This window comes from Furipterus horrens, unplaced genomic scaffold (assembly GCF_987537825.1).
Source record: "Furipterus horrens unplaced genomic scaffold, mFurHor1.1.pri manual_scaffold_7, whole genome shotgun sequence".
Classification (NCBI taxonomy): domain Eukaryota; kingdom Metazoa; phylum Chordata; class Mammalia; order Chiroptera; family Furipteridae; genus Furipterus; species Furipterus horrens.
The window spans coordinates 92793817-92812138 of NW_028327177.1; the positions used below are offsets into that span (position 1 = coordinate 92793817).

Below are 18322 nucleotides of genomic sequence, written 5' to 3' on the forward strand. Positions count from 1 at the left end.
CAAGACAAAACAATACATGCCTCTCTTCCCTAACCAGCACCAGATGTTGCTGTGCAGGCCTCCAGTAAATTGCCGATAAATAATTTACATATCACTTGGCGTCAAGTGACCTGGCAAGAACCGGGACGAAGCTGACACATGGGTCGCTCCTCCTTCGTGGATATACAGCCTGCTGTGTACTTATTTAAATATTTACGACTAAACTGTGATGAGAGGACTCCGCAGAAAAGTTCGCTGGAGAGGATTTCTGCAAGCCAGCTCCCTTTGGACAGAACCAGTTACCTTACCTGAATCCGCTTGCCACTAAATCCTCAAGAGGGAGATAAACACCTCAGAAGATCCGAAAGAAATCTTCGAGATGCATGAAGGCAGCTCTGTGCCCTCAACAAATGCTGGGTTTATCTCCCTCCGTAGGTTTTAGCTGAGTTGGCCACAAAAGGAACTTCTGTTAAGAAGCCTTTAGCTGAAACACAAGAAACACATCTACACCACAGCAACCAGTCAGCACCCACGGTTTTCTCCAGATGAGGCCTCTTCAATCTGTGGACCCTGATCCTGGTTTGGGTTCTGTTTGGCTTCTCATATTTGGAACAACTAGCAGTACTAATTCCCCTCAGGGCGGGGTTAAAATCTCAAATGTAAACCAAGTGTAGGAATCAGATCCAGTGATATCACCCATCTGAGATATGAGTCTGGGTTTCAATCAATCCAGGATTTTCAAAAGCTGGGGGGCAGCTGAAGGCTATTTAGAAACCACTTTAACCAGAAATCATATTCTGAGATCCTGGTGTTATTCCACAACTGAACTGCTACTCCTGATTTAGACAGCTAATTAGTTTTCAGTGTCCTGAGCAAAGACCCAAAGGCATCGTCCAATGGTTCTTAGTTTGGCTGAAGGTGCTAATGCAATCTTGAATTCAGTGACCTGTTTAAGACAGGAGGTAAAGCTGCATTTCCTGGCATTGTAATAGGTTGGACTACCTGACCACTTGCCATGATGCCAAGGTGGGAATTAAGGAGACCACAGTTAAGACCAAGTGTTCTGGAGGGCGAAGACCCTACTCTGCCTCATACTAACTGTTTCTGGTGCCATAACCTCTCTGTAGCTCAGATTTTCCATCTTTAAAATGGGATCAAGAGAGACCCACTCACCAGGTGGTTGCAAGGATTTAATGAAGTAACACTCATAAAGTTCTTAGCAAAGTGCCTTGCACACTTATTATAAACAAATCATCTAATAAAATAAAACACAACTGGCTTCCTTGTGGAAAAAAAAGCCAATAATTGAAGGCTAAACATCACTGGACTATTAGTTTTGTGTCTGTTTTGTTCTGAAAGCTCTCCTTATCCCTTAACCAATTATTAACAGGTCTCCTTTGTCTCTCTTGAATAAATATTTAAAAAACAAACTTGTCTCCAAACATTGAGGTGTTTTATTGACTGTGGCTCTGTTTTGCTTCCCCAGCTGTCTCTTGTGTTAATGTGTGGGGATCTGACTGCCAAGGGAACGCTCCCCTGCAATGGGCAACATCTTTGGTAAAAATAGGCTGGGACCCTTGGCACCAAAAGGGATTGAAGTGGCCTTAGGAGTCCAGGGTCTCACTGGTTGGCCTGTGGCCAAGGAGATGGATGTTTCCTTGTGTCTCACCTGAAGGCTCATAACAGTGAGGCGGCGGGCGTCATCAGAGGGCGCGATGACCGGCACCAGGTAGGGACTTTCGGGGATGTGCTCATCATTAAACTTGATAGATACTTCGTAGTTACCTGTGGGGACAATAAAGTTCCATCATTTCAGAGATTCTGGGAAGGTGGCTGCAGTGAGGCCTCCTGCTTCTTTTTACCTGATGTGAAAATGCCTTCTCAGGGACCCTGCCCTCCCTCCATGGCCACGGCTGATTGGTTAAGGTCCGGACCCCAAAGGGCCTCTGTACAGAACTCAGGAGATCCATAAAACATGAATGGGAAACAAATTACATCTTTGTGTTTATGAAACCTCTACCTGAAATTTTGCATTTCTTTTCTTTAGGAATGTTGACGAGAAACCACAGCACATTAAAAGTACCTGTGACTTAGTCACCAACAAATTTCACAGATATTTTTATATCATTTTACACTTTTACATAAACCTTGACATATCATTTATACTCATTGTTATTTTGAAATTAAGGTAGTTGACTGGCCATCACATTTTAGACTTAATTTATCAATGAAGATGTGTACACTTTCTTATGTTACACATTTGAACCCAATGTTGTTTATATTATATATCTCAAAACATTATCCTGAGAACAGTCCCCACAGGCTTTACATGCCAAAGGGCCCATGGTGCAAAGCGTGCAAGACTCCTGCTTGAGGAAGTGCAGATGCTAAGGCCCCTCTTTGGAGGCAGCAACACCAGCCAGTGGCCAAGGTTGGGCACAGAGGCTGGTCGGTGGAAAGAATGAACCAGCTGAATAAAAGCACGAGGCAGACAGGCTGACAAAGACAAGAGGCAATGATAACAAGAATCCCTGGCCTCTTGGAGGCAGGGCTGCATTTCTTGCCATTGGATTTCTAGGAGGCGCTCCCATGTGTGCATAGAGAGAAATTCCTCTTACTTGAGCTAGCTCGATGGCTTTATGTTCCTTACAACCTAACCATCCTCAAACAAAAAAAATTTCTTGAGTTGGTTCCTGAATACATACCGGGCTCTTGGGTAATGTAAGACACACCGCATGATCCATTTTTATGGTCATCAAATGTAATCTCAGCCTTACTGGGGCCTTCAACAGCAATGGACAGGCCCCCTGCGCCTGCTTCCCGGGTCCAGATGCTGAACTCGGCTGAGACAAAGAAATGCCTGCTTAGTCACTGAACTTGGCAGAGGCCCCTCTTCTTGCCCAAACCTGCAGTGCTTGGTCACTTTTATAGATGGCCCTTTTCTCTTTCCCTGATCCCAGTAGAACCCAAGCAAGGACATGGCTGAAGTTTCCTAGATATAATCCATGAACTATATACTACATTCATGGGGATATTTGGTTTTTTTCTTTTCTTTTTTTTAGTATTTCATTTATTTATTTTTAGAGAGAGGGGAAGGGAGGGAGAGGGAGAGAAACATCAATGTGAGAGAGAAGCATCTATTGGCTGCCTCTTGTACGCACCCCGACCAGGGACCAAACCTGCAACCCAGGCATGTGCCCTGACCGGGTATTGAACCTGTGACCTTTCACTTTGTGGGATGATGCACAACCAACTGAACCACAATCAGTCAGGGCAATACTGGGCATCTTTTGAACATACCCAAATCAAGCCAGAAAAAGACGAGAATGTTTATTGTGCCCTCATAGACCTCCTACTAGCAACCACTTATAGGGACCCCCACAATGGGTTTTGCAGAAACCTAGCATGCTCTACAGAACATCAGCCCTGCAAGATGCTCTGGAAACAGCTTCTTAATTCTGTTCCCCTCTTCTCCAAGGCTCACCACACAGTAACTGATGACAGGCTCCAAGGAGTCCCTCAGTAGGAAACTCGTTTAGCACTGGGTAAATTAGCAATTTCTGACTGTATTTAACATAAAGGCCTTATTTTAAAGAATGCCCCATAAACCATGCGTCAGAATCTCACATACAAAGCCCTCTTATTAGAGCAGGGCAGAGAGTGCGGGGTGCTCACACCACCAGGCTCAGCTCACTCTCTTCAAGTAAACTGTCTGCTCGACCACTCACCTGGGACTCCTGCCTCTCCTCGCTCCAGGCCGGGGCCTCCAGCCCGGACTTTGTGGGCGCCCCCCTCACCCAGCGGCCCCACCGTGAACTGGAAGGGGCTGCCGGTCACATGCTGGCCACGGTACTTGACGCTGACTGTATGCACGCCCATCTCCTGGGGCACAAACCTAACGCAGTGGGAGTTCTTCCCCATGGGCACAATCTCTGCCTCGGTCACGCGGCCAGAGGGACTGGTGACGTGGGCCGACATGTCGCTGCTGTCAATTTCTGAAAGGGAGTGAGAGGTTTTGGGGAAGGAGAAGAGGGTTAAATGAGGGTAAGAGGCTGAACAGGACATGCAGAGCAAGCAGCGGAGGGCAAGGCAGGTGCAGCTTGGGGCTGTGGGGGCTCAGGCTGAACACCTGCCGCCTGTCTTCCCCTAGTCCCTGGGTGGCGGTGGCCAGCATGGAGAGAGCCGGGCCCTTCCAGGCACCAGGGCAAAGAACATTCTAGGAGCACTGATACTTCTTGCTCCATGGAGTACTTCTACAGCCTTCCTGGTTGGAGTCGAGTTAATTCCACCCGTCCATTTCAAACAAGAGCCTGAACTGATAGTTATAGCACATAAATATAAAATTAGGATAGCTCAGATGTTTCTTAGCCAGAGGTGACATGTGGCCATTGTCATGCTTATAGGAGTTCATTTTCACAGGCAGGTAAAGGCACAAAACATAAGAGCTGTCATCCCTTACTGTTAAGAAGCCTTGGCATTTCTTATAGGTAATAAGACAAAATGCATTTAGAAAAAAAGGTGAACACATGTCAGTCCCAACAGCAACGGGGAACCCATGCATGAGCAAAGCTTTAAGCAAACTGAAGACCAGAGGCCACGCTTTCAGAAAAGCACTGCTTTGGGTCACCCACACTGGGAAGCAGACCACATCTGCTCCATTTGAGGTGCTCATGCCATGCCAAGAACTGTGCCTGCACTGACGTGTGGAGACAGTCAGACCACATGTTGCATGACCGAGTAATGCCATCACCGAGAGCCATATGAAACTGCACCCTCCAGCCCTACAGGATCAGGGCTGAGCAGCACATGACTTTGAGCCCTGAGGACAGAGAAAGGAAGGGAGATTGAGGATGGGGTCACTCTGCATGGCTGGAGTCAAGGACATCTGGGAGCTGGTAAGCTGTCCTCCATTCTAACTGACAAGAGAGAATCATTTAGGTAATGAGGGGAAAAGTGAGTCTCACTGAGTCATCTGGTACCAAGAACTGAGAAGAGTAAAAAGGAGTCAAGAGCCAGAAAAGACTAAAGAGAAAGAGTAACCATCCATAGCACACAAAGATAAGACACAAAGAGGCAGAGGGAACAGAACAGATAATTTGCAAAATGAAAAGTATAAAGCAAATGAAAACATTCCCTGTCACTATTGACCAGAGCAATGAAATTGAAAACATATTTTTCCATCAGATTGATCAAAGCGAGAGTGAAAAACAGTGCCTAGGGCAGCTGAAGACAGAGAAACGGGCACCAACTCATGTTCTGGAGGGCAGGCTGCCAAGGCACAGCAGCTTTAGGCTCACGGGCCCAGCAGTCCCGCTGCAATGTGACAATAGCCTGGGCAAACAGCGACCAAGGTCACAGAGCAGTGACTGTAGGAGTTGAGGGATGGAAGTGAGCACATGTGAAATGGGAAAGCCCAGTGAACGGTGGTGCATCTAGACATGAAATGCAATCCTACGTAGTTGTTAAAAAGAAACTTTTTATGGTTACAATGCAGACAGCTCTTTCTGAATGATTCTTTCTGGACACCATAGTAATGAATGAGGCTTTCACCACATTCACACATGACCAGCGTTGTCTCCACAGGAAGAACCCATCAAATACTGCTCAGTGGGCAGAGCAAACCAATACATATTAGGCAAGATGGGCAACCCAGTGTAGGAGAGAAGCCCCTTCTCCAGACCAGAACATGAGTGTCATCTGAAGACTAGATTTTCTGTCTCCTCAAAATTCGGGCAACTAACTGCAGAGCACACGCCAGCTTCTGGGCAGAGGAGCCTCAAAATCTTCACTCACACGATGACCTCTCCAAGAGAATTTTTTACAGAAAGAACCTGGGCCACATTTCAGAAAGACCATGGGGAATGATCGATGGCCCAAGGGCCAGATGTGCCCACCTGCGAGCCCTGCGGCACAGCCCTCATGTTAATCCCAGGAATGAAAGAGATGGATGGAGGATAAAAAAAGGTTGTGCTGGGCTGATATCGCTTTAATACCCCAGACCCCGGCATCAGCAGGGCCAGTTCTCTCACTGAGATCACTCTATTTGACAAATACTAAACTAAAAATCTAAAAGCTTTTTATTTCCCCTCCATGTGATAAAACAAAGCTATTTTCATTTAGAAAAAAAGGGGAGCAGGTAAACAATTTATTTTTCCTGAATGAGCCTCTGTGAAAATAAGTATTATTAATAAATAAAATAAGTCACCCCTAGTGGACTTGGCTTCCAATGGCACCTGCTGCCCTGACCCAGGAGTCCCTTGTGCTCACCTGGGATTTTCAGGTTCAGGTCACAGATGCTTCCAACAGTGGCCACAGATGGGGCTCGGCTGGTACGGGTGATGCTCTCTTTGACCCTTCCCTCCCCACTGATCTTCACGGTAAACGGGCTTCCTGTAAGAGCCGAGAAGGCCTGCGTGAGCAACCCAGAGCCCAGGGCACAACACTTACAGAAAACTGTGCACCAGCCAGAGAGGGCAGAGGGGAGCACACATACCAGGCACGTGCTCATCGGCAAATTTGGTGGAGACGATGTAAACCCCAGGCACGGTGGGGAAGTAGGAGACCTTGCAGGTGCCATCTTCCAGGTCCTCTGTCTGGATGTCTACTTTGCTGGGGCCTTCCACCGCCAGGGATATGCCACCATAACCTGCAACACAGCAGCCGGGGGCAACACATTTGAAAGGGGGAGCCTGGTGCATGCATAAAGGATATCTGACCCTGGAAATTCACACTGGTATTTTCAGAGGTCAAAAAGAAAGCAAGTGTGTTCCCGGATGGAGAGCCCCAGGCAGAGGAGTAGGTTAAAGGCTCTGAGAAATCCTGTAGTGAAATAACCTGACCACAGAACCCTTTTATCAAGGATATCTACCACTATCCCACGGAACATCTGTCATGCAGAACCCACTAGGGAAAACACTCCGCCCACATCCCTCCAAGAACAGCATGCACTGCCTTGCAGGTTCATTGCCAGCCACAGGTTTGAAAATTTGAATTTTTAAGCTGCCTCAGATGTCTAGCCAGGGGACCACTTAGACAGCAGATCTGAAAGTTTAACATGAGGAATTAACAGGGAACATTAGCCCATCAGGACCAGAAATTTTCCAGCGCCTTCCGCTGGGACTATGACTTTGTCTAGAAGTCACCAATACACTCATCACTAAAAAAGGCAGAAGATAAAGACTTTGGATATGGCACAGGTTGGGGAGGCCCAAACTAATTCAAACCATCTCAAAGAGGAAACAGGAAGAGATCCCTCATTTCCGCAAAAGTACTGTGAGCAGAACAAGGTCTTGGCCAGCTGGCACAACATCCTTTGCTTGGGATGAGTCCAGGAGGCTCTGGGAAGCTAATAGTGGGGGTACAGATAACGGGAGAGAGAGAGAGCTGTAAGTTGTAGCAGCTCTGGGTTCAAATGCCAGAAGCAGAGAGCCTCAGGTTCTTCACCTAGAAAACAAAGATAATACCCACTTTACCAGTGGTCATGGGGCTTAAATGATAATGCAGATATAAGGACAGGCAGTTAGAAGGATGCTCAGAAAGAGTCGGTAGGATAAAAACATGAAGCAGCCTGTTCCCTCAAGCCCTGGGCCTTTTCCCTGGGACTGCCCCTACAGACCTGCATCCCTCGTGTCCACGATGAACTCAGACATCTCGAAAGTTCTGCCTTCTGACAGGCCTCGGCCATAGACTTTGGCTCTGCGGGCATCACCGATCTCGGACTGGACCACCATGATGGACACGGGGCTGTTGGCCACATGGTTCCCATTCTTCTTGATGCTGACCAGGTGTTCGCCCACCTCCCGGGGGATGAAGGAGATGCCTGGACCAGGGCACACATTGGGATTTTAAGTGGGACAGTGGGGAGAATGAAGGAGAGGAACTGGGAGAAAGACACACTCGCAGGAATGGAAATATGACTCCTTGACTTTCCAGCCACCCTCGAGTGTCTATGAGGGTGGTCAGTGTCACAACCCAAAAATGCATGCATGTGATCCAGCAGGTTTATCATATCACACTCCAAGGCGTTACCTATTTCCCAAGAAATGACTGAAGAAGTCCCCATCTCCAGCCCAAAATGTCCCAGCTCCATCCAGAAAGGCAGCCTGGGCTCACCAATGTGATTGTTGGGCAGCCTCTTCAGGAGACAGGGCTCATCACGGCCAGACGGGGCCTTAATGCTGGCAGTCAGGGTGCTGAGGTCCGTCTCGCTGATGTCGAGCAGGAAGTCAGCAGCGGAACCCAACTTCACCTGAGAGCAGCGCCTGCTGTCGTCTGAGAAACAACCCCCAGACACAGCTCCTGTCACACATGGTCACCCAGCTTTCCGGAGCCTTCATCCCACATGCCGCTTACAGATGCACAGCCAGAATTGACTACCAAAAGCTAAGTGAAAACACACACCTCGTGGACCTAACCAACAACGCATGACTTCTACTTATGCCTGGTGAAGGGGGAGACTGGTTGCTGGCAGCAACTGGAGCCTTGAGTCCTCGTGGACCACTTTTTAAAGAGGTCTTTGCCAGTGAAGGTACCTGCCACCTGCCCGCCATCTCCTTGAGTATTTTTCAGGGAACTCATCATGGTCCACACAGGACTGCTAGCAGCTTCGCAGGTGGGTCTAAACAATTCAGGGGCAAGCACTTTGTCTTGTGCATGTTCTTTATGACCCTCTGAGAGCGGGGCCTGAGCACAGCGAGCACAACAGAGGTTAGCAGAAGGCCTTTGAATCAGATAACCTCACACTAAATTCTAGAATACCCACGCGTAAACTTGGCTAAGCCACTCTCTCACTAGGCCTCCGTTTTCCCATCTGTAAAATGGGAAAGAAAAGCTATCCAGCAGTGATGCTGAAGGACACCTCTGAGCTCACGGATTTGTGCAATAAGTATCAACTGAATGCCTCTATCAGGGGGCCTGCTACTTGCATGCCAGAATTGGACTGGAACAAATTAACTGCCCTCCAAATGGTGTGAGTCCTTTTCCCAGGACTACCAGCTAAGGGAGGAACGGGACAGTCCAAAGTTGACCTTGCACCCCCAGTTCCTCCCCAGTGAATCTCCATGAAACCTAACCTGGAGACACCTAGCCTGCTGCCCCTGGTCTGATGCCAAGAGAGGCTGTGGGGGCAGCCATACCTCCCACCAGGAAGCCCCTGGCAAGTCAGCAACCCTACCTGTGATCTTGGCTGTGAAGGGGCTGCCAGGGATATGCTTGTCGTTGTACTTGACCAGAATGCTGTAGTCGCCTGGCAGGGTGGGCAGGTAGGTCACTGTGCATGTCCCATCTTTGTTGTCAATGCAGCTGATTTCAGCCTTTGAGGGCCCCTCAATAGCCAAGTCCAGCCCACCTGGAATGGGAGCACGGAGGGAGGACCATCAGGGAGAGTGTTTCCTTATTTCCGCAGGGACAATTCATCCAGGGCAACCCTGACACCAGGGACATCACACTGGCATAGGCCACATGAGCCATGGGCAAGGGGTGGAGGTCAGCCATTTATAGCACAACACTCCACCATCTGAATTCTTCCTTCCAAATAGCCTTGAAGGTCTCACTACTCCTTAGAATGGGTGGAACAAGAAAGAGGATGGAGCTCTATACGTCAACCACACATATAGAAGAGTGTCACACACTATCACTGCTGGTCAGGCTGTGGAGGCCACTGTGGAAATCCCATTAGAATCACAAATTTTAAAACCTCCACAAAGACAATGGGCATGTGCACAGGGCTTTACCCAGAATGGGCCACTAAATAACCCATGTGGTCCTGTGGATACGCGTACATGTGCAAAAAGTACAAAAACAAAAATGTCATCAACTGAAATACTTAAATTTCAGGCAAGTCACATAAAACATTTCACAGCATAAATCTGATTTCTATCAGAATCCAAGGAACTTTAGAAATTCCTGCTTTGGGTAGAAGACAGAGCAGCTATATATAGAGGTTTACATGAAACAAAATATAAGACAAATACTACCATCCAACAGTCTTATTTTTAACCGTTACTCTGGAATCACGCCCACTTAACTCTCCAAATGGGAAGTTGAAAGTATATAACCACATAAATGGCACGGTACCTTCTCCTGCATCCTCGGTGACAATGGTGAAGGTGGCAGTTTTGTTGGCCACTCCATACACCAGGCCTGGACCGTATGCAGAAACGCTGCCGCTGTTGGGGTAATTCACGTAGAACTGGAGTGGGCTCTCTGGGTATGCAAAGAACACAAACAAAATTGGGACTCAGTTGTGGGGGAGTGGGGATGCATACCTTGGACAGCCAGTGGCTTAATATTCCTCTAACATCAGGGAAGTGTGGCATCCCCAACGCAGAGGAAGAACACAAACTGAGCTTTTGATGGAGCTCACCATCCTAGGACCCCCAAGAGGGTCTACTCATTGTTGTTCCCTGAAAGTTACACAAGAAAAACAATCCTGAGGCTGCTCCAGACTAGAGGGGAGCTAATGCAGGGGAGACCAGCTCAACCTGACTAATTAGGAGGAAACAGCTGACCTTGTGAAGAAATGACCCACTACAAAAGGGACATAGCTGGAAAGGTCTTTTGGGAAGGACATTTGCCTGTGCCCTTCAAAATGTAAGGCCCTGTAAGTCCACCCCACACTGTGGGAATTTATCCCACTGTGGTTTTTCCTACCCACTCCCACTCCCAGGCCTATACAAGTACTTCCATTTCTGCAAGGGTCAGATGCAAATTAGGAAAAGACCCCAGTGCTCAACAATAGGTGTTGGTTTAAAAAAAGTGTTCTACAATGGAATACTATGTAGCAGAAAGAAAGAAGGAACTCCTGCCATTTGCAACAACATGGATGGAACTAGAGAGAATTATGCTTAGTGAAATAAGCCAGGCAAAGAAAGAAAAATACCATATGATATCACCTAATACAGGAAAATAAAAAACAACACAAACAAAGGAACTAAATAGAACAAAGAGCAGAATAGCAGTCAATAGGGGGGAGGGGAGAGGGAGAGAAGGGGGATAAGTAAGGGAAGGGTTTAGTCAAAGAAACTGTATAAAAGACTCATGGACATGGACAACGGGGAGGGATATGATTGCGGGAGAGGGGGTGGGTTGGGTGGGGGAGAGAAATTAGGGGAAAAGGGGACAACTGTAATTGAAAAACCAAAATAAAAAAAAAATAAAGAATATAAAAAAAAAGTGTTCTACTCTCAGGTCATTAAAAAGAACGAGGGAGTCTGTATGCACTAACTTGAGAGATTATCTATAATGTGTTTCACTAAAAAGAGAAAAAGGCAAGTTGCTATATAATATTAATATCATTATCCCATTCCTTTAAAAACAAAACAGAACAAAATTATATGCATGTTTGTAGGTACAGAGAGAAACATCTGTACACAGACCAGCAGGGGAAGTAGAAGGGAAATGGGAGAAAGACATTTTTTACTTTCTCTACAACTGCATCTTTAGAATATTTAAATAGAAGCAGATAATACATTTTTGCTTTAAACAATTATTATACACTCATACACACATAAACTAAAGCAAACATCAAACTGAAATATTTGCAACTCCTGTTACAAAGGGCTAATCTCTCCAGTATTTAAATTGCTCTCAGAAACTGATATGACAAAGGCCAATAATCAAACAGAAAAACCAGGCCATGGATACAAACGTTCAGTTAACAGAAAAAGAAACACACATGGTACTGAAACATAGAGGGGGTCACTCAATCTCATTCAAAAGAGAAATACAAATAAAGCAATACTGAGATACTGTTTTTTCCGACTATCAATCTGGCAAAGATCCAAAAATCAGATAGCATGCTCCACTGGCAAATTTGAAGAAAAGCAGGCACTCTCTTACATGGCTGGTGAGTGTGTGGACTGGAAGAGGCCTGATGAAAGGCAATTTGGCAAGTTCTAGTGAAATGATAGATGCCCAGAAATTCCTGCCCTGGGGACTAAATCTCACAGATATGCCTTTGCAAGTGTGATATGCTGAATGTGAAGGGCTATCTGCTGGAGCAAAAGGTGAGGAAGAAGCTATATGTCCCCCAACGGGGGCAATGGTTAAGTATATAACAGTGCCCTCACAGCCAAGACACTCAGAAGATACTCTATTATTCCAACGTGCAAAGCCCTCCTGCACATAACTGTTAGATAAAAAGGACAAGGACAGAATGATGTGTAGAGTAAGCTACTACTTATGTAAAAATAGAGGAGGGGTTAGAAATCTATACTCTTGTTTGCTTGTAGAGTCTTAAAAATATTCTGAAATCCAACACAAAAAATTGACAGTCAGGTTTGTGGAGAGGGCAGATGGGGGCTATGCATGGGAAGGAAACCTTTCTCCACATCATTTTTTAAATTATGTGTATGCTGCCTACTCAAAATATTAAACTAAAAAATGGAGAAGTATTTAAACAATTTTTTAAAAGAACAAGAATAACACGGTGCTGGTTGGGGCGACATGAAACTAGAACTGGCTTTCCTTGTCGAAGGCAGTGTGAGAATAAGGCAGCTTGTGTCCTCCTCTCATAATCGCTTCCCTGCCCCAACCCCCCACGCCACGGAGCCTTTTGCAGGGCAGGCTGGAAAGTCCCTGACGTGTTTCTCCTAGCTCGCCCTTTGGCCACAGTCGACATACTGACAAAGACAAACAATCATGGTCCTAAGGGCCTGTACTGTGACCCAGGACACTTAGATGCATCATCCCTCCTGGAAATTAGCTGAATCTGCTGGAGTCACAGGCTGTTTGGTTTCACAGGGATGTCCACATTGCATTCCCCAACCTGCCACTAAGAACTGTTTCCCACGTAGCAGCTGGCTGTACGTCTGCCAGCCTCCCAGAAGGTCAGGCTCCTGAGTCCTGGAGTCCTACAGAGTGTGTGCAGAGCCCGACTCACCAGGAATGTGGCTGCCCATGTATTTGATGTGCATCTCATGGAGCCCGACCTCAGTGGGAGCGTATCGAACAGTGACCGTGCCGTCCTTGTTGTCCACGATCTCAGGTGTAGCCGTCTTCCCAGAAGGCATGTGGACCTCCCCTGTTGGAGCACGGAGAGACGGGGCAATGAGCCCACCAGCGACTCACCCAGAGAAGCTGAGCACGAAGGCACAGGTGGCCTTCAAAATAAAGGTTTTCAGATCCAAGACATTCACTACTGCCCAAAACATCCAAGCTGCAGAGCAGGAAAACAGACATGCACTGGCCTTTATTTTGTCCCTTTCTGCTCCCACAAAATGCAGCAGCTAACTCCTACGCAAAGGGTTTTCTACTTTGTAAAGACAAATTAGAGCCTCGAGCAGGACTTGGGTAAAGCACGGGAAGAGGATTAGTAGAGTGTCAACTCAAAGAGAAGCAGGCATTAAAAGGAAGCAGGCAGAGAAAGTAACTTGCACGATGGACCTCAGTGTCCCTGTCACATCTGGAAAAGTGGAAGACTAAGAGGAGGCAGGAAAAAAGGGGGAACGGGAACCTGACCGTTGAGAGGTATCTAAACACAGTAGTTCTTAACCCGGAGAGAACAGCTCTCTCCAGGATGAAATACAAATTGTAACTGAACCTCTTCTTTCGAGGCACACACAGATACATAGAAGATTCTGCAGTCTCAGGGGCTCAGGGACCCACCCCGTCAGAGCAGGGAGCAGGGAGTCTGGGATCAGGAGCGCAGGTCTGGGGCACAGGTGGAAGCCCTGCCCGGGCACCGTCCGGACAGCTATGAGAGCAAGCGAGACGAGGCAGCTTCCACAGTAGTGCTTACCAGTGATTTCTCCTTTCCTGACGGCAAACGGAATGACCAAGTCAAAAGGTTTAAACCCCAGGCCATTCATGTCACTCACTGGGACATATGCCTCTTCGGTGACCTAAAAACAGGAAGCAGTGGTCACTGGGTAAGTGGACAACAGTGTGGGCTAGTGAAGCTACAGGGGGCAGAGCAACCGGGAATTCTGCAAGCCAGCGCAGCCAGGATTTGAGGATGTGGCTGCCCATGTGGTATGGGCTTTGTCTAACTGACTCTGGAGCCAGAGCAGAGCCTGAGGGATTAGAGAAGTCATGCTGACCAAATTGCTAAAAATTACTAGGCAATCTGTTTGTAAAATTCCCAGCAGCGCTCAAGTGAGAGACAGAAATGTCTGTGAGTCCCAAGAGGCTCCACCTGGAAAGGTTTAGTTGCTTGTGGCCTGGAAAAGAAGGTGTGTTTTACGTGACAGAAAGTAGCAGCAGGTGGCTTTCCCTCTGAACAGAAACCAAATGTGCAAATGGCGGCTTTGAGAGTCAGCAGGAGGGCTGAAGATAGCTGTCCATCTTTCTCTTTAAACACAGAGACAAACTGCACCCAGCGCGATCACAGACATGACTGCTGGCGATTTGTGGAGCGCAGACGATGACATGAGTGGGTCTCATTACAGAGAAAGCAGGGATCATTGTGATGGACCAATCAGTGCAGGACAAAACCAATGACGAGGACACCCAGAGGGCTTAAGCAATCCCCAGAAGCAGGCTGTAGCTTTTCTGAAATGAAGGCTGAGTAAACACAGAAACGCAAAAAAGAAAAACAGGAAAAAAAAAAAAAAAAGTGTACCCAGGGCCTGAATCCAGGGGGACATGCATTTACCGGAGCCTCCTCCTTGGCTGTGACTTCCCCATCGGTGGCCTGGTTGGTGGCAAATGGAAATTAGTAGGGAATCACCTCGGAGGCACACTGCTACTCAGTAGATACAACAACCTACAGGCTGCTTCCTTCCCATCTGCTCAACCTTGCAGAGCAGGGAGCCACTCGCTCTAGCTGCTCTAGCCGGAGCCTACTTTCCTCTTACCCTTGTGGGGAGCAAGTTGGCATCCTTTCTTCAAATGTCAAATCCACATACCCTCTGAACCCATGACTCCACTCCTAGGAAGCAGGTCTACCGAAATACTAGCAGGCAAGTTCACAGGTAAGTGGTGCATGCAAGGGGTTTTACAGGAGAGGTCTGTGGTCATAAAACCTGAAGCAACCTTAATGCCCATCTGTAAAGGAGTCAGCTGAGTAAGTTATGCAAGCCTGTATAGTGGAACACTGTGCTAATATTCTAAAGAAGTGGGCAAGTTGGTGAATTAATATGGAAAGCTATCTATGGCACAGAGAGGGAAGAAAGGTGTGACCGGGGCGTGAAACGGACATGTCTGCTGAGCAAGCCAGGAAAAGCTAACGCTAGTCACCTCCGCAGCGGGAAACCGGGCTTACTTGCTAAGTGTCTACAGTAGTTCATGTTTTAAGTCTTTATAAATTCACTTTTAAAAATCATAGACCTCATGTTCCTGATCCAACTGACCTGCTAAGGAAAGACTTCCCTCTTGTACCATAACCAACAAGAACAGGAAGGCCTCCGCTGTGGAGGAGGCCTACATGCTCACGTTTACCACTTCCACGTATTTTGTCATCTGCAGAAAGGAGGCTTCACTTACAAAGGCAGCTTTGAGAGCTTCAACATTTGGAACAGCCCTATCTTCCCCTTCTAGGGCCCTCTCAGACTGGGGCTACTCGGAGGCACATTGCCTGGGGGGGGAGACGTTTCAATGGCTACAAAATGGCCCTTGATCCAGGATATCTCAGCCATGACGAGCAGATAAACTGCTAGACCAATGACTTCCTGTGCATATCTTCTGCATGATATATTTAATGGAACCAGCCTTCGAGGTCTCCTGGAGACATTTGCTGCAAAGGCAGTATTGGGTGTTCGTGTTCTTTTGGCCCCAAGACTGTAGAGAGGCAGGAAATCTACCCATAAGAAGCCAATGAAGAAAAAGTCAGTCCATCTAGTGAAGGCTGGAGAAAGCCTGGGATGGGAGAATAAAGACGCAATCCGGGCACTGTGGGTAATGCTCCCTTTCTGCCACCAGTAGTGGTTCAGGGACAGTGTGTCTATACAAAGTATCCTTTGTACATTCCAGGGTCAAGGGGACATTTATTCCTAATGAGTTTGGGAGCCCCCACTTCAGGTCTCTGACTTGTCTGCCAAAATGATCCTTACCATTTTCACACTGATTGTCTCCCTCAGACCCTCCTAAGGCGGTCTGTCATTCTTAGCTCACTGCACCAGCAGGCCATGACCTGGGCCCAGAAGCTCCTCTCCCATCCTGCCCAATCCTAACCAACCAGACAAAACCTGCTATGGGCTACGCACAGATCCTTAAAATTACAACTGGGGCCCTTCTCTGTAGATAAATAAGGACGCCAACTTTCTAGTCGTATTTCTTTCAGTCCTGAAGAGAAAAACATTCCCAAACGAGCAGCTTCAAAAGTTGACAAGTGTTTACATCCTTGAGACATAAGAGCCTCCAGACCTCTGGCACATTTACAGATAAACAGACGTCTATGCAAAGGGAAAAAAAGCTACAACAGATTATAGGCTGTTTGGAAGACAGACGTGGGCTTCTGTTTGAAACGGAGTCTTCACGCTCTTCTCCGTTGCTGCATTAAGTATAACCCTTAGAAGGGGCTTTGAAGGCTACGCATGGGGCCAGGTCACCGAGGCCTAGGAGCTTTATAGCCAGTGTGGCTGCTGCCCATGGCCTCGAAGGACATTGGGCGAGGGGGACCACACCATGCTTGGTAGCTGTCCAGAGTGAGCACTTTAGGCTCAGTGGACTTGAGCCTGATCCCTCCTCCTATACCTCATTTGTAAAAGGGCCAATAATGTTTCTTTTGAGGGTTAAATGAAGGAATGCCGCTGAAGTTTCTAACCCCTTTCCTGGTTGAAGGACATTAATAATCAGAGAAAGATCTAAAAGTCACTCAGATTGAAAATTAAAGAGTTGAATCATCTTTGGCCCAGAGGTGTGTGTATAATGGTTCCCCCCTCCCCCACGATGTTCCTAGCTTCAAAAGACAAGCTATTTCCCTTCATTTGCAATATCTAAATCTTTCCAAAACACAACTGGAGGTACTTTGAATCCTGAGATATCAGAGTCAAGTCTCCAGACAAAGCAGCATCAGGAATCTCTCTCTTCCAGACCATGGAGACAGGGGAACAGGAAGAAGGAATAACAGCAGAATAAAAAATTGTAACATTTTAGTTATAAATATTTTTGTCAAAGTGTATCTTTCTGAACTGTGCTTAGGCCAGGACCCTGCCTAAGACCATTAGCATGATGGATACTTCAGCAGCGGATACACTCTTAAGAGCCAAAAGGTCTCTGAGATTCTAGAGTATCCTCTAAGACCTTAAAAGGCCATGACTGTTTAAGAAAAAAATGTTTAAAGAGAAAAAGTAAAGTGGAAAAGGATGTCCTAGCCAGGTTTTAACAAATGGCAGCTGTTATTGTTTCTGCCAATAACAGCAGTCTAGAGAAAGGATTTTCCTTACCATGACCGTGAAGGGGCTGTTGGGGATGTCAACGCCACCAAAGCGCACGTAGATTACGTAGGTGCCTGGCTTGGCGGCTGTGTAGAAAATGTCGTAGGTGCCATCCTCATTTTCAATGACATCAGCCTCAGCTTCAGTGCCATCTGGGGTCAGAACTGTGCAGGTCACCTTCCCCTTCCCCGCAGTCTTGGCATCAACCACAAAGCCCACCTCCTCGCCAGTTTTCACAGTGGAGGCAATTCCAGGACCTGAAGAAAAGTTCAGGAGAAGAGAATGGAAGCTTCAGCCATGGACAGTTAGCCTGGAGACCTAAACACAAATCACACACTTGCGTGTTGTCTGCATCAACTGTGACCACACACAGCGATGTCCCAGAGCTCAGCTGGGGAAGGTACTGCTCAAGGGAGCATTTTATCCATTGTTTCCTAAAGGAGGAGTACCTCAGGCTCTGAGACTCAACCAAATGTTGGATCTGGTCTGCCAGCATTCAAGGGTATAGGGATGAAAGTCAACTTTCATCATCATCATCAAACAAAGAGTGGGCATTTTCTTAAGAGTCAGGTACACACAAAGGGGAGCAAATAGTTTTCTTCAGACAGGTGTCCTATAAAAGTCCTAAGATATATCCCAGGGTTGCCATATAGACAGAGAGCTTCCTGAGAAAAGGGACAATGGCTGAATTCTGACGGATGGGTACTTTAGGCAAAGGGGAGACTCTCAACCTGTGTCCCCAAACAATGACCAGTCTCTCTCTCTCTCATTCTCTCGATCCCTTTACACAGGATCCACACGATATCAGGGAGTGCAGAGAAGTGTAAATTAAAAGAATATTGGCCAAAAAACAAACAAACAAAAAAGCAAAGCATGTAGAAGCAAAAGGAATAAGAACATGTGGTTCAGACATGAGTAGAAGAGAAGACTGGAGCCAGACTGCAGAAGCCCTTAAGTGACAGACCAGAGGTGTGGCCTCTAGGAGCCCCCAAGCTGGGCCGGACTCTGCCTGTGCTAAGGAGGCAAAA

The 18322-nt window shown here is 47.1% G+C and overlaps 1 protein-coding gene across 7 annotated transcripts in view; it reads right to left on the reverse strand.

The window, feature by feature from the left end:
* FLNB (filamin B) overlaps positions 1-18322 on the reverse strand; it is a 142132-nt gene that overhangs the window by 12231 nt on the left and 111579 nt on the right. For 3 of the 7 annotated variants that reach the window (XM_090283939.1, XM_090283941.1, XM_090283940.1), the window contains 13 exons: positions 17304-17551; positions 14540-14611; positions 13718-13820; positions 12860-13000; positions 10054-10182; positions 9152-9325; positions 8092-8250; positions 7595-7798; positions 6473-6625; positions 6247-6369; positions 3708-3974; positions 2685-2822; positions 1649-1764 (listed from right to left, as the gene is read on the reverse strand). In XM_090283939.1, the coding sequence (XP_090140065.1) occupies positions 1649-1764; positions 2685-2822; positions 3708-3974; positions 6247-6369; positions 6473-6625; positions 7595-7798; positions 8092-8250; positions 9152-9325; positions 10054-10182; positions 12860-13000; positions 13718-13820; positions 14540-14611; positions 17304-17551 (2027 nt within the window). The remainder of the gene's footprint in view (positions 1-1648; positions 1765-2684; positions 2823-3707; positions 3975-6246; positions 6370-6472; positions 6626-7594; positions 7799-8091; positions 8251-9151; positions 9326-10053; positions 10183-12859; positions 13001-13717; positions 13821-14539; positions 14612-17303; positions 17552-18322) is intronic. The other 4 variants (XM_090283942.1, XM_090283937.1, XM_090283944.1 and 1 more) reach the window with 2 other exon arrangements.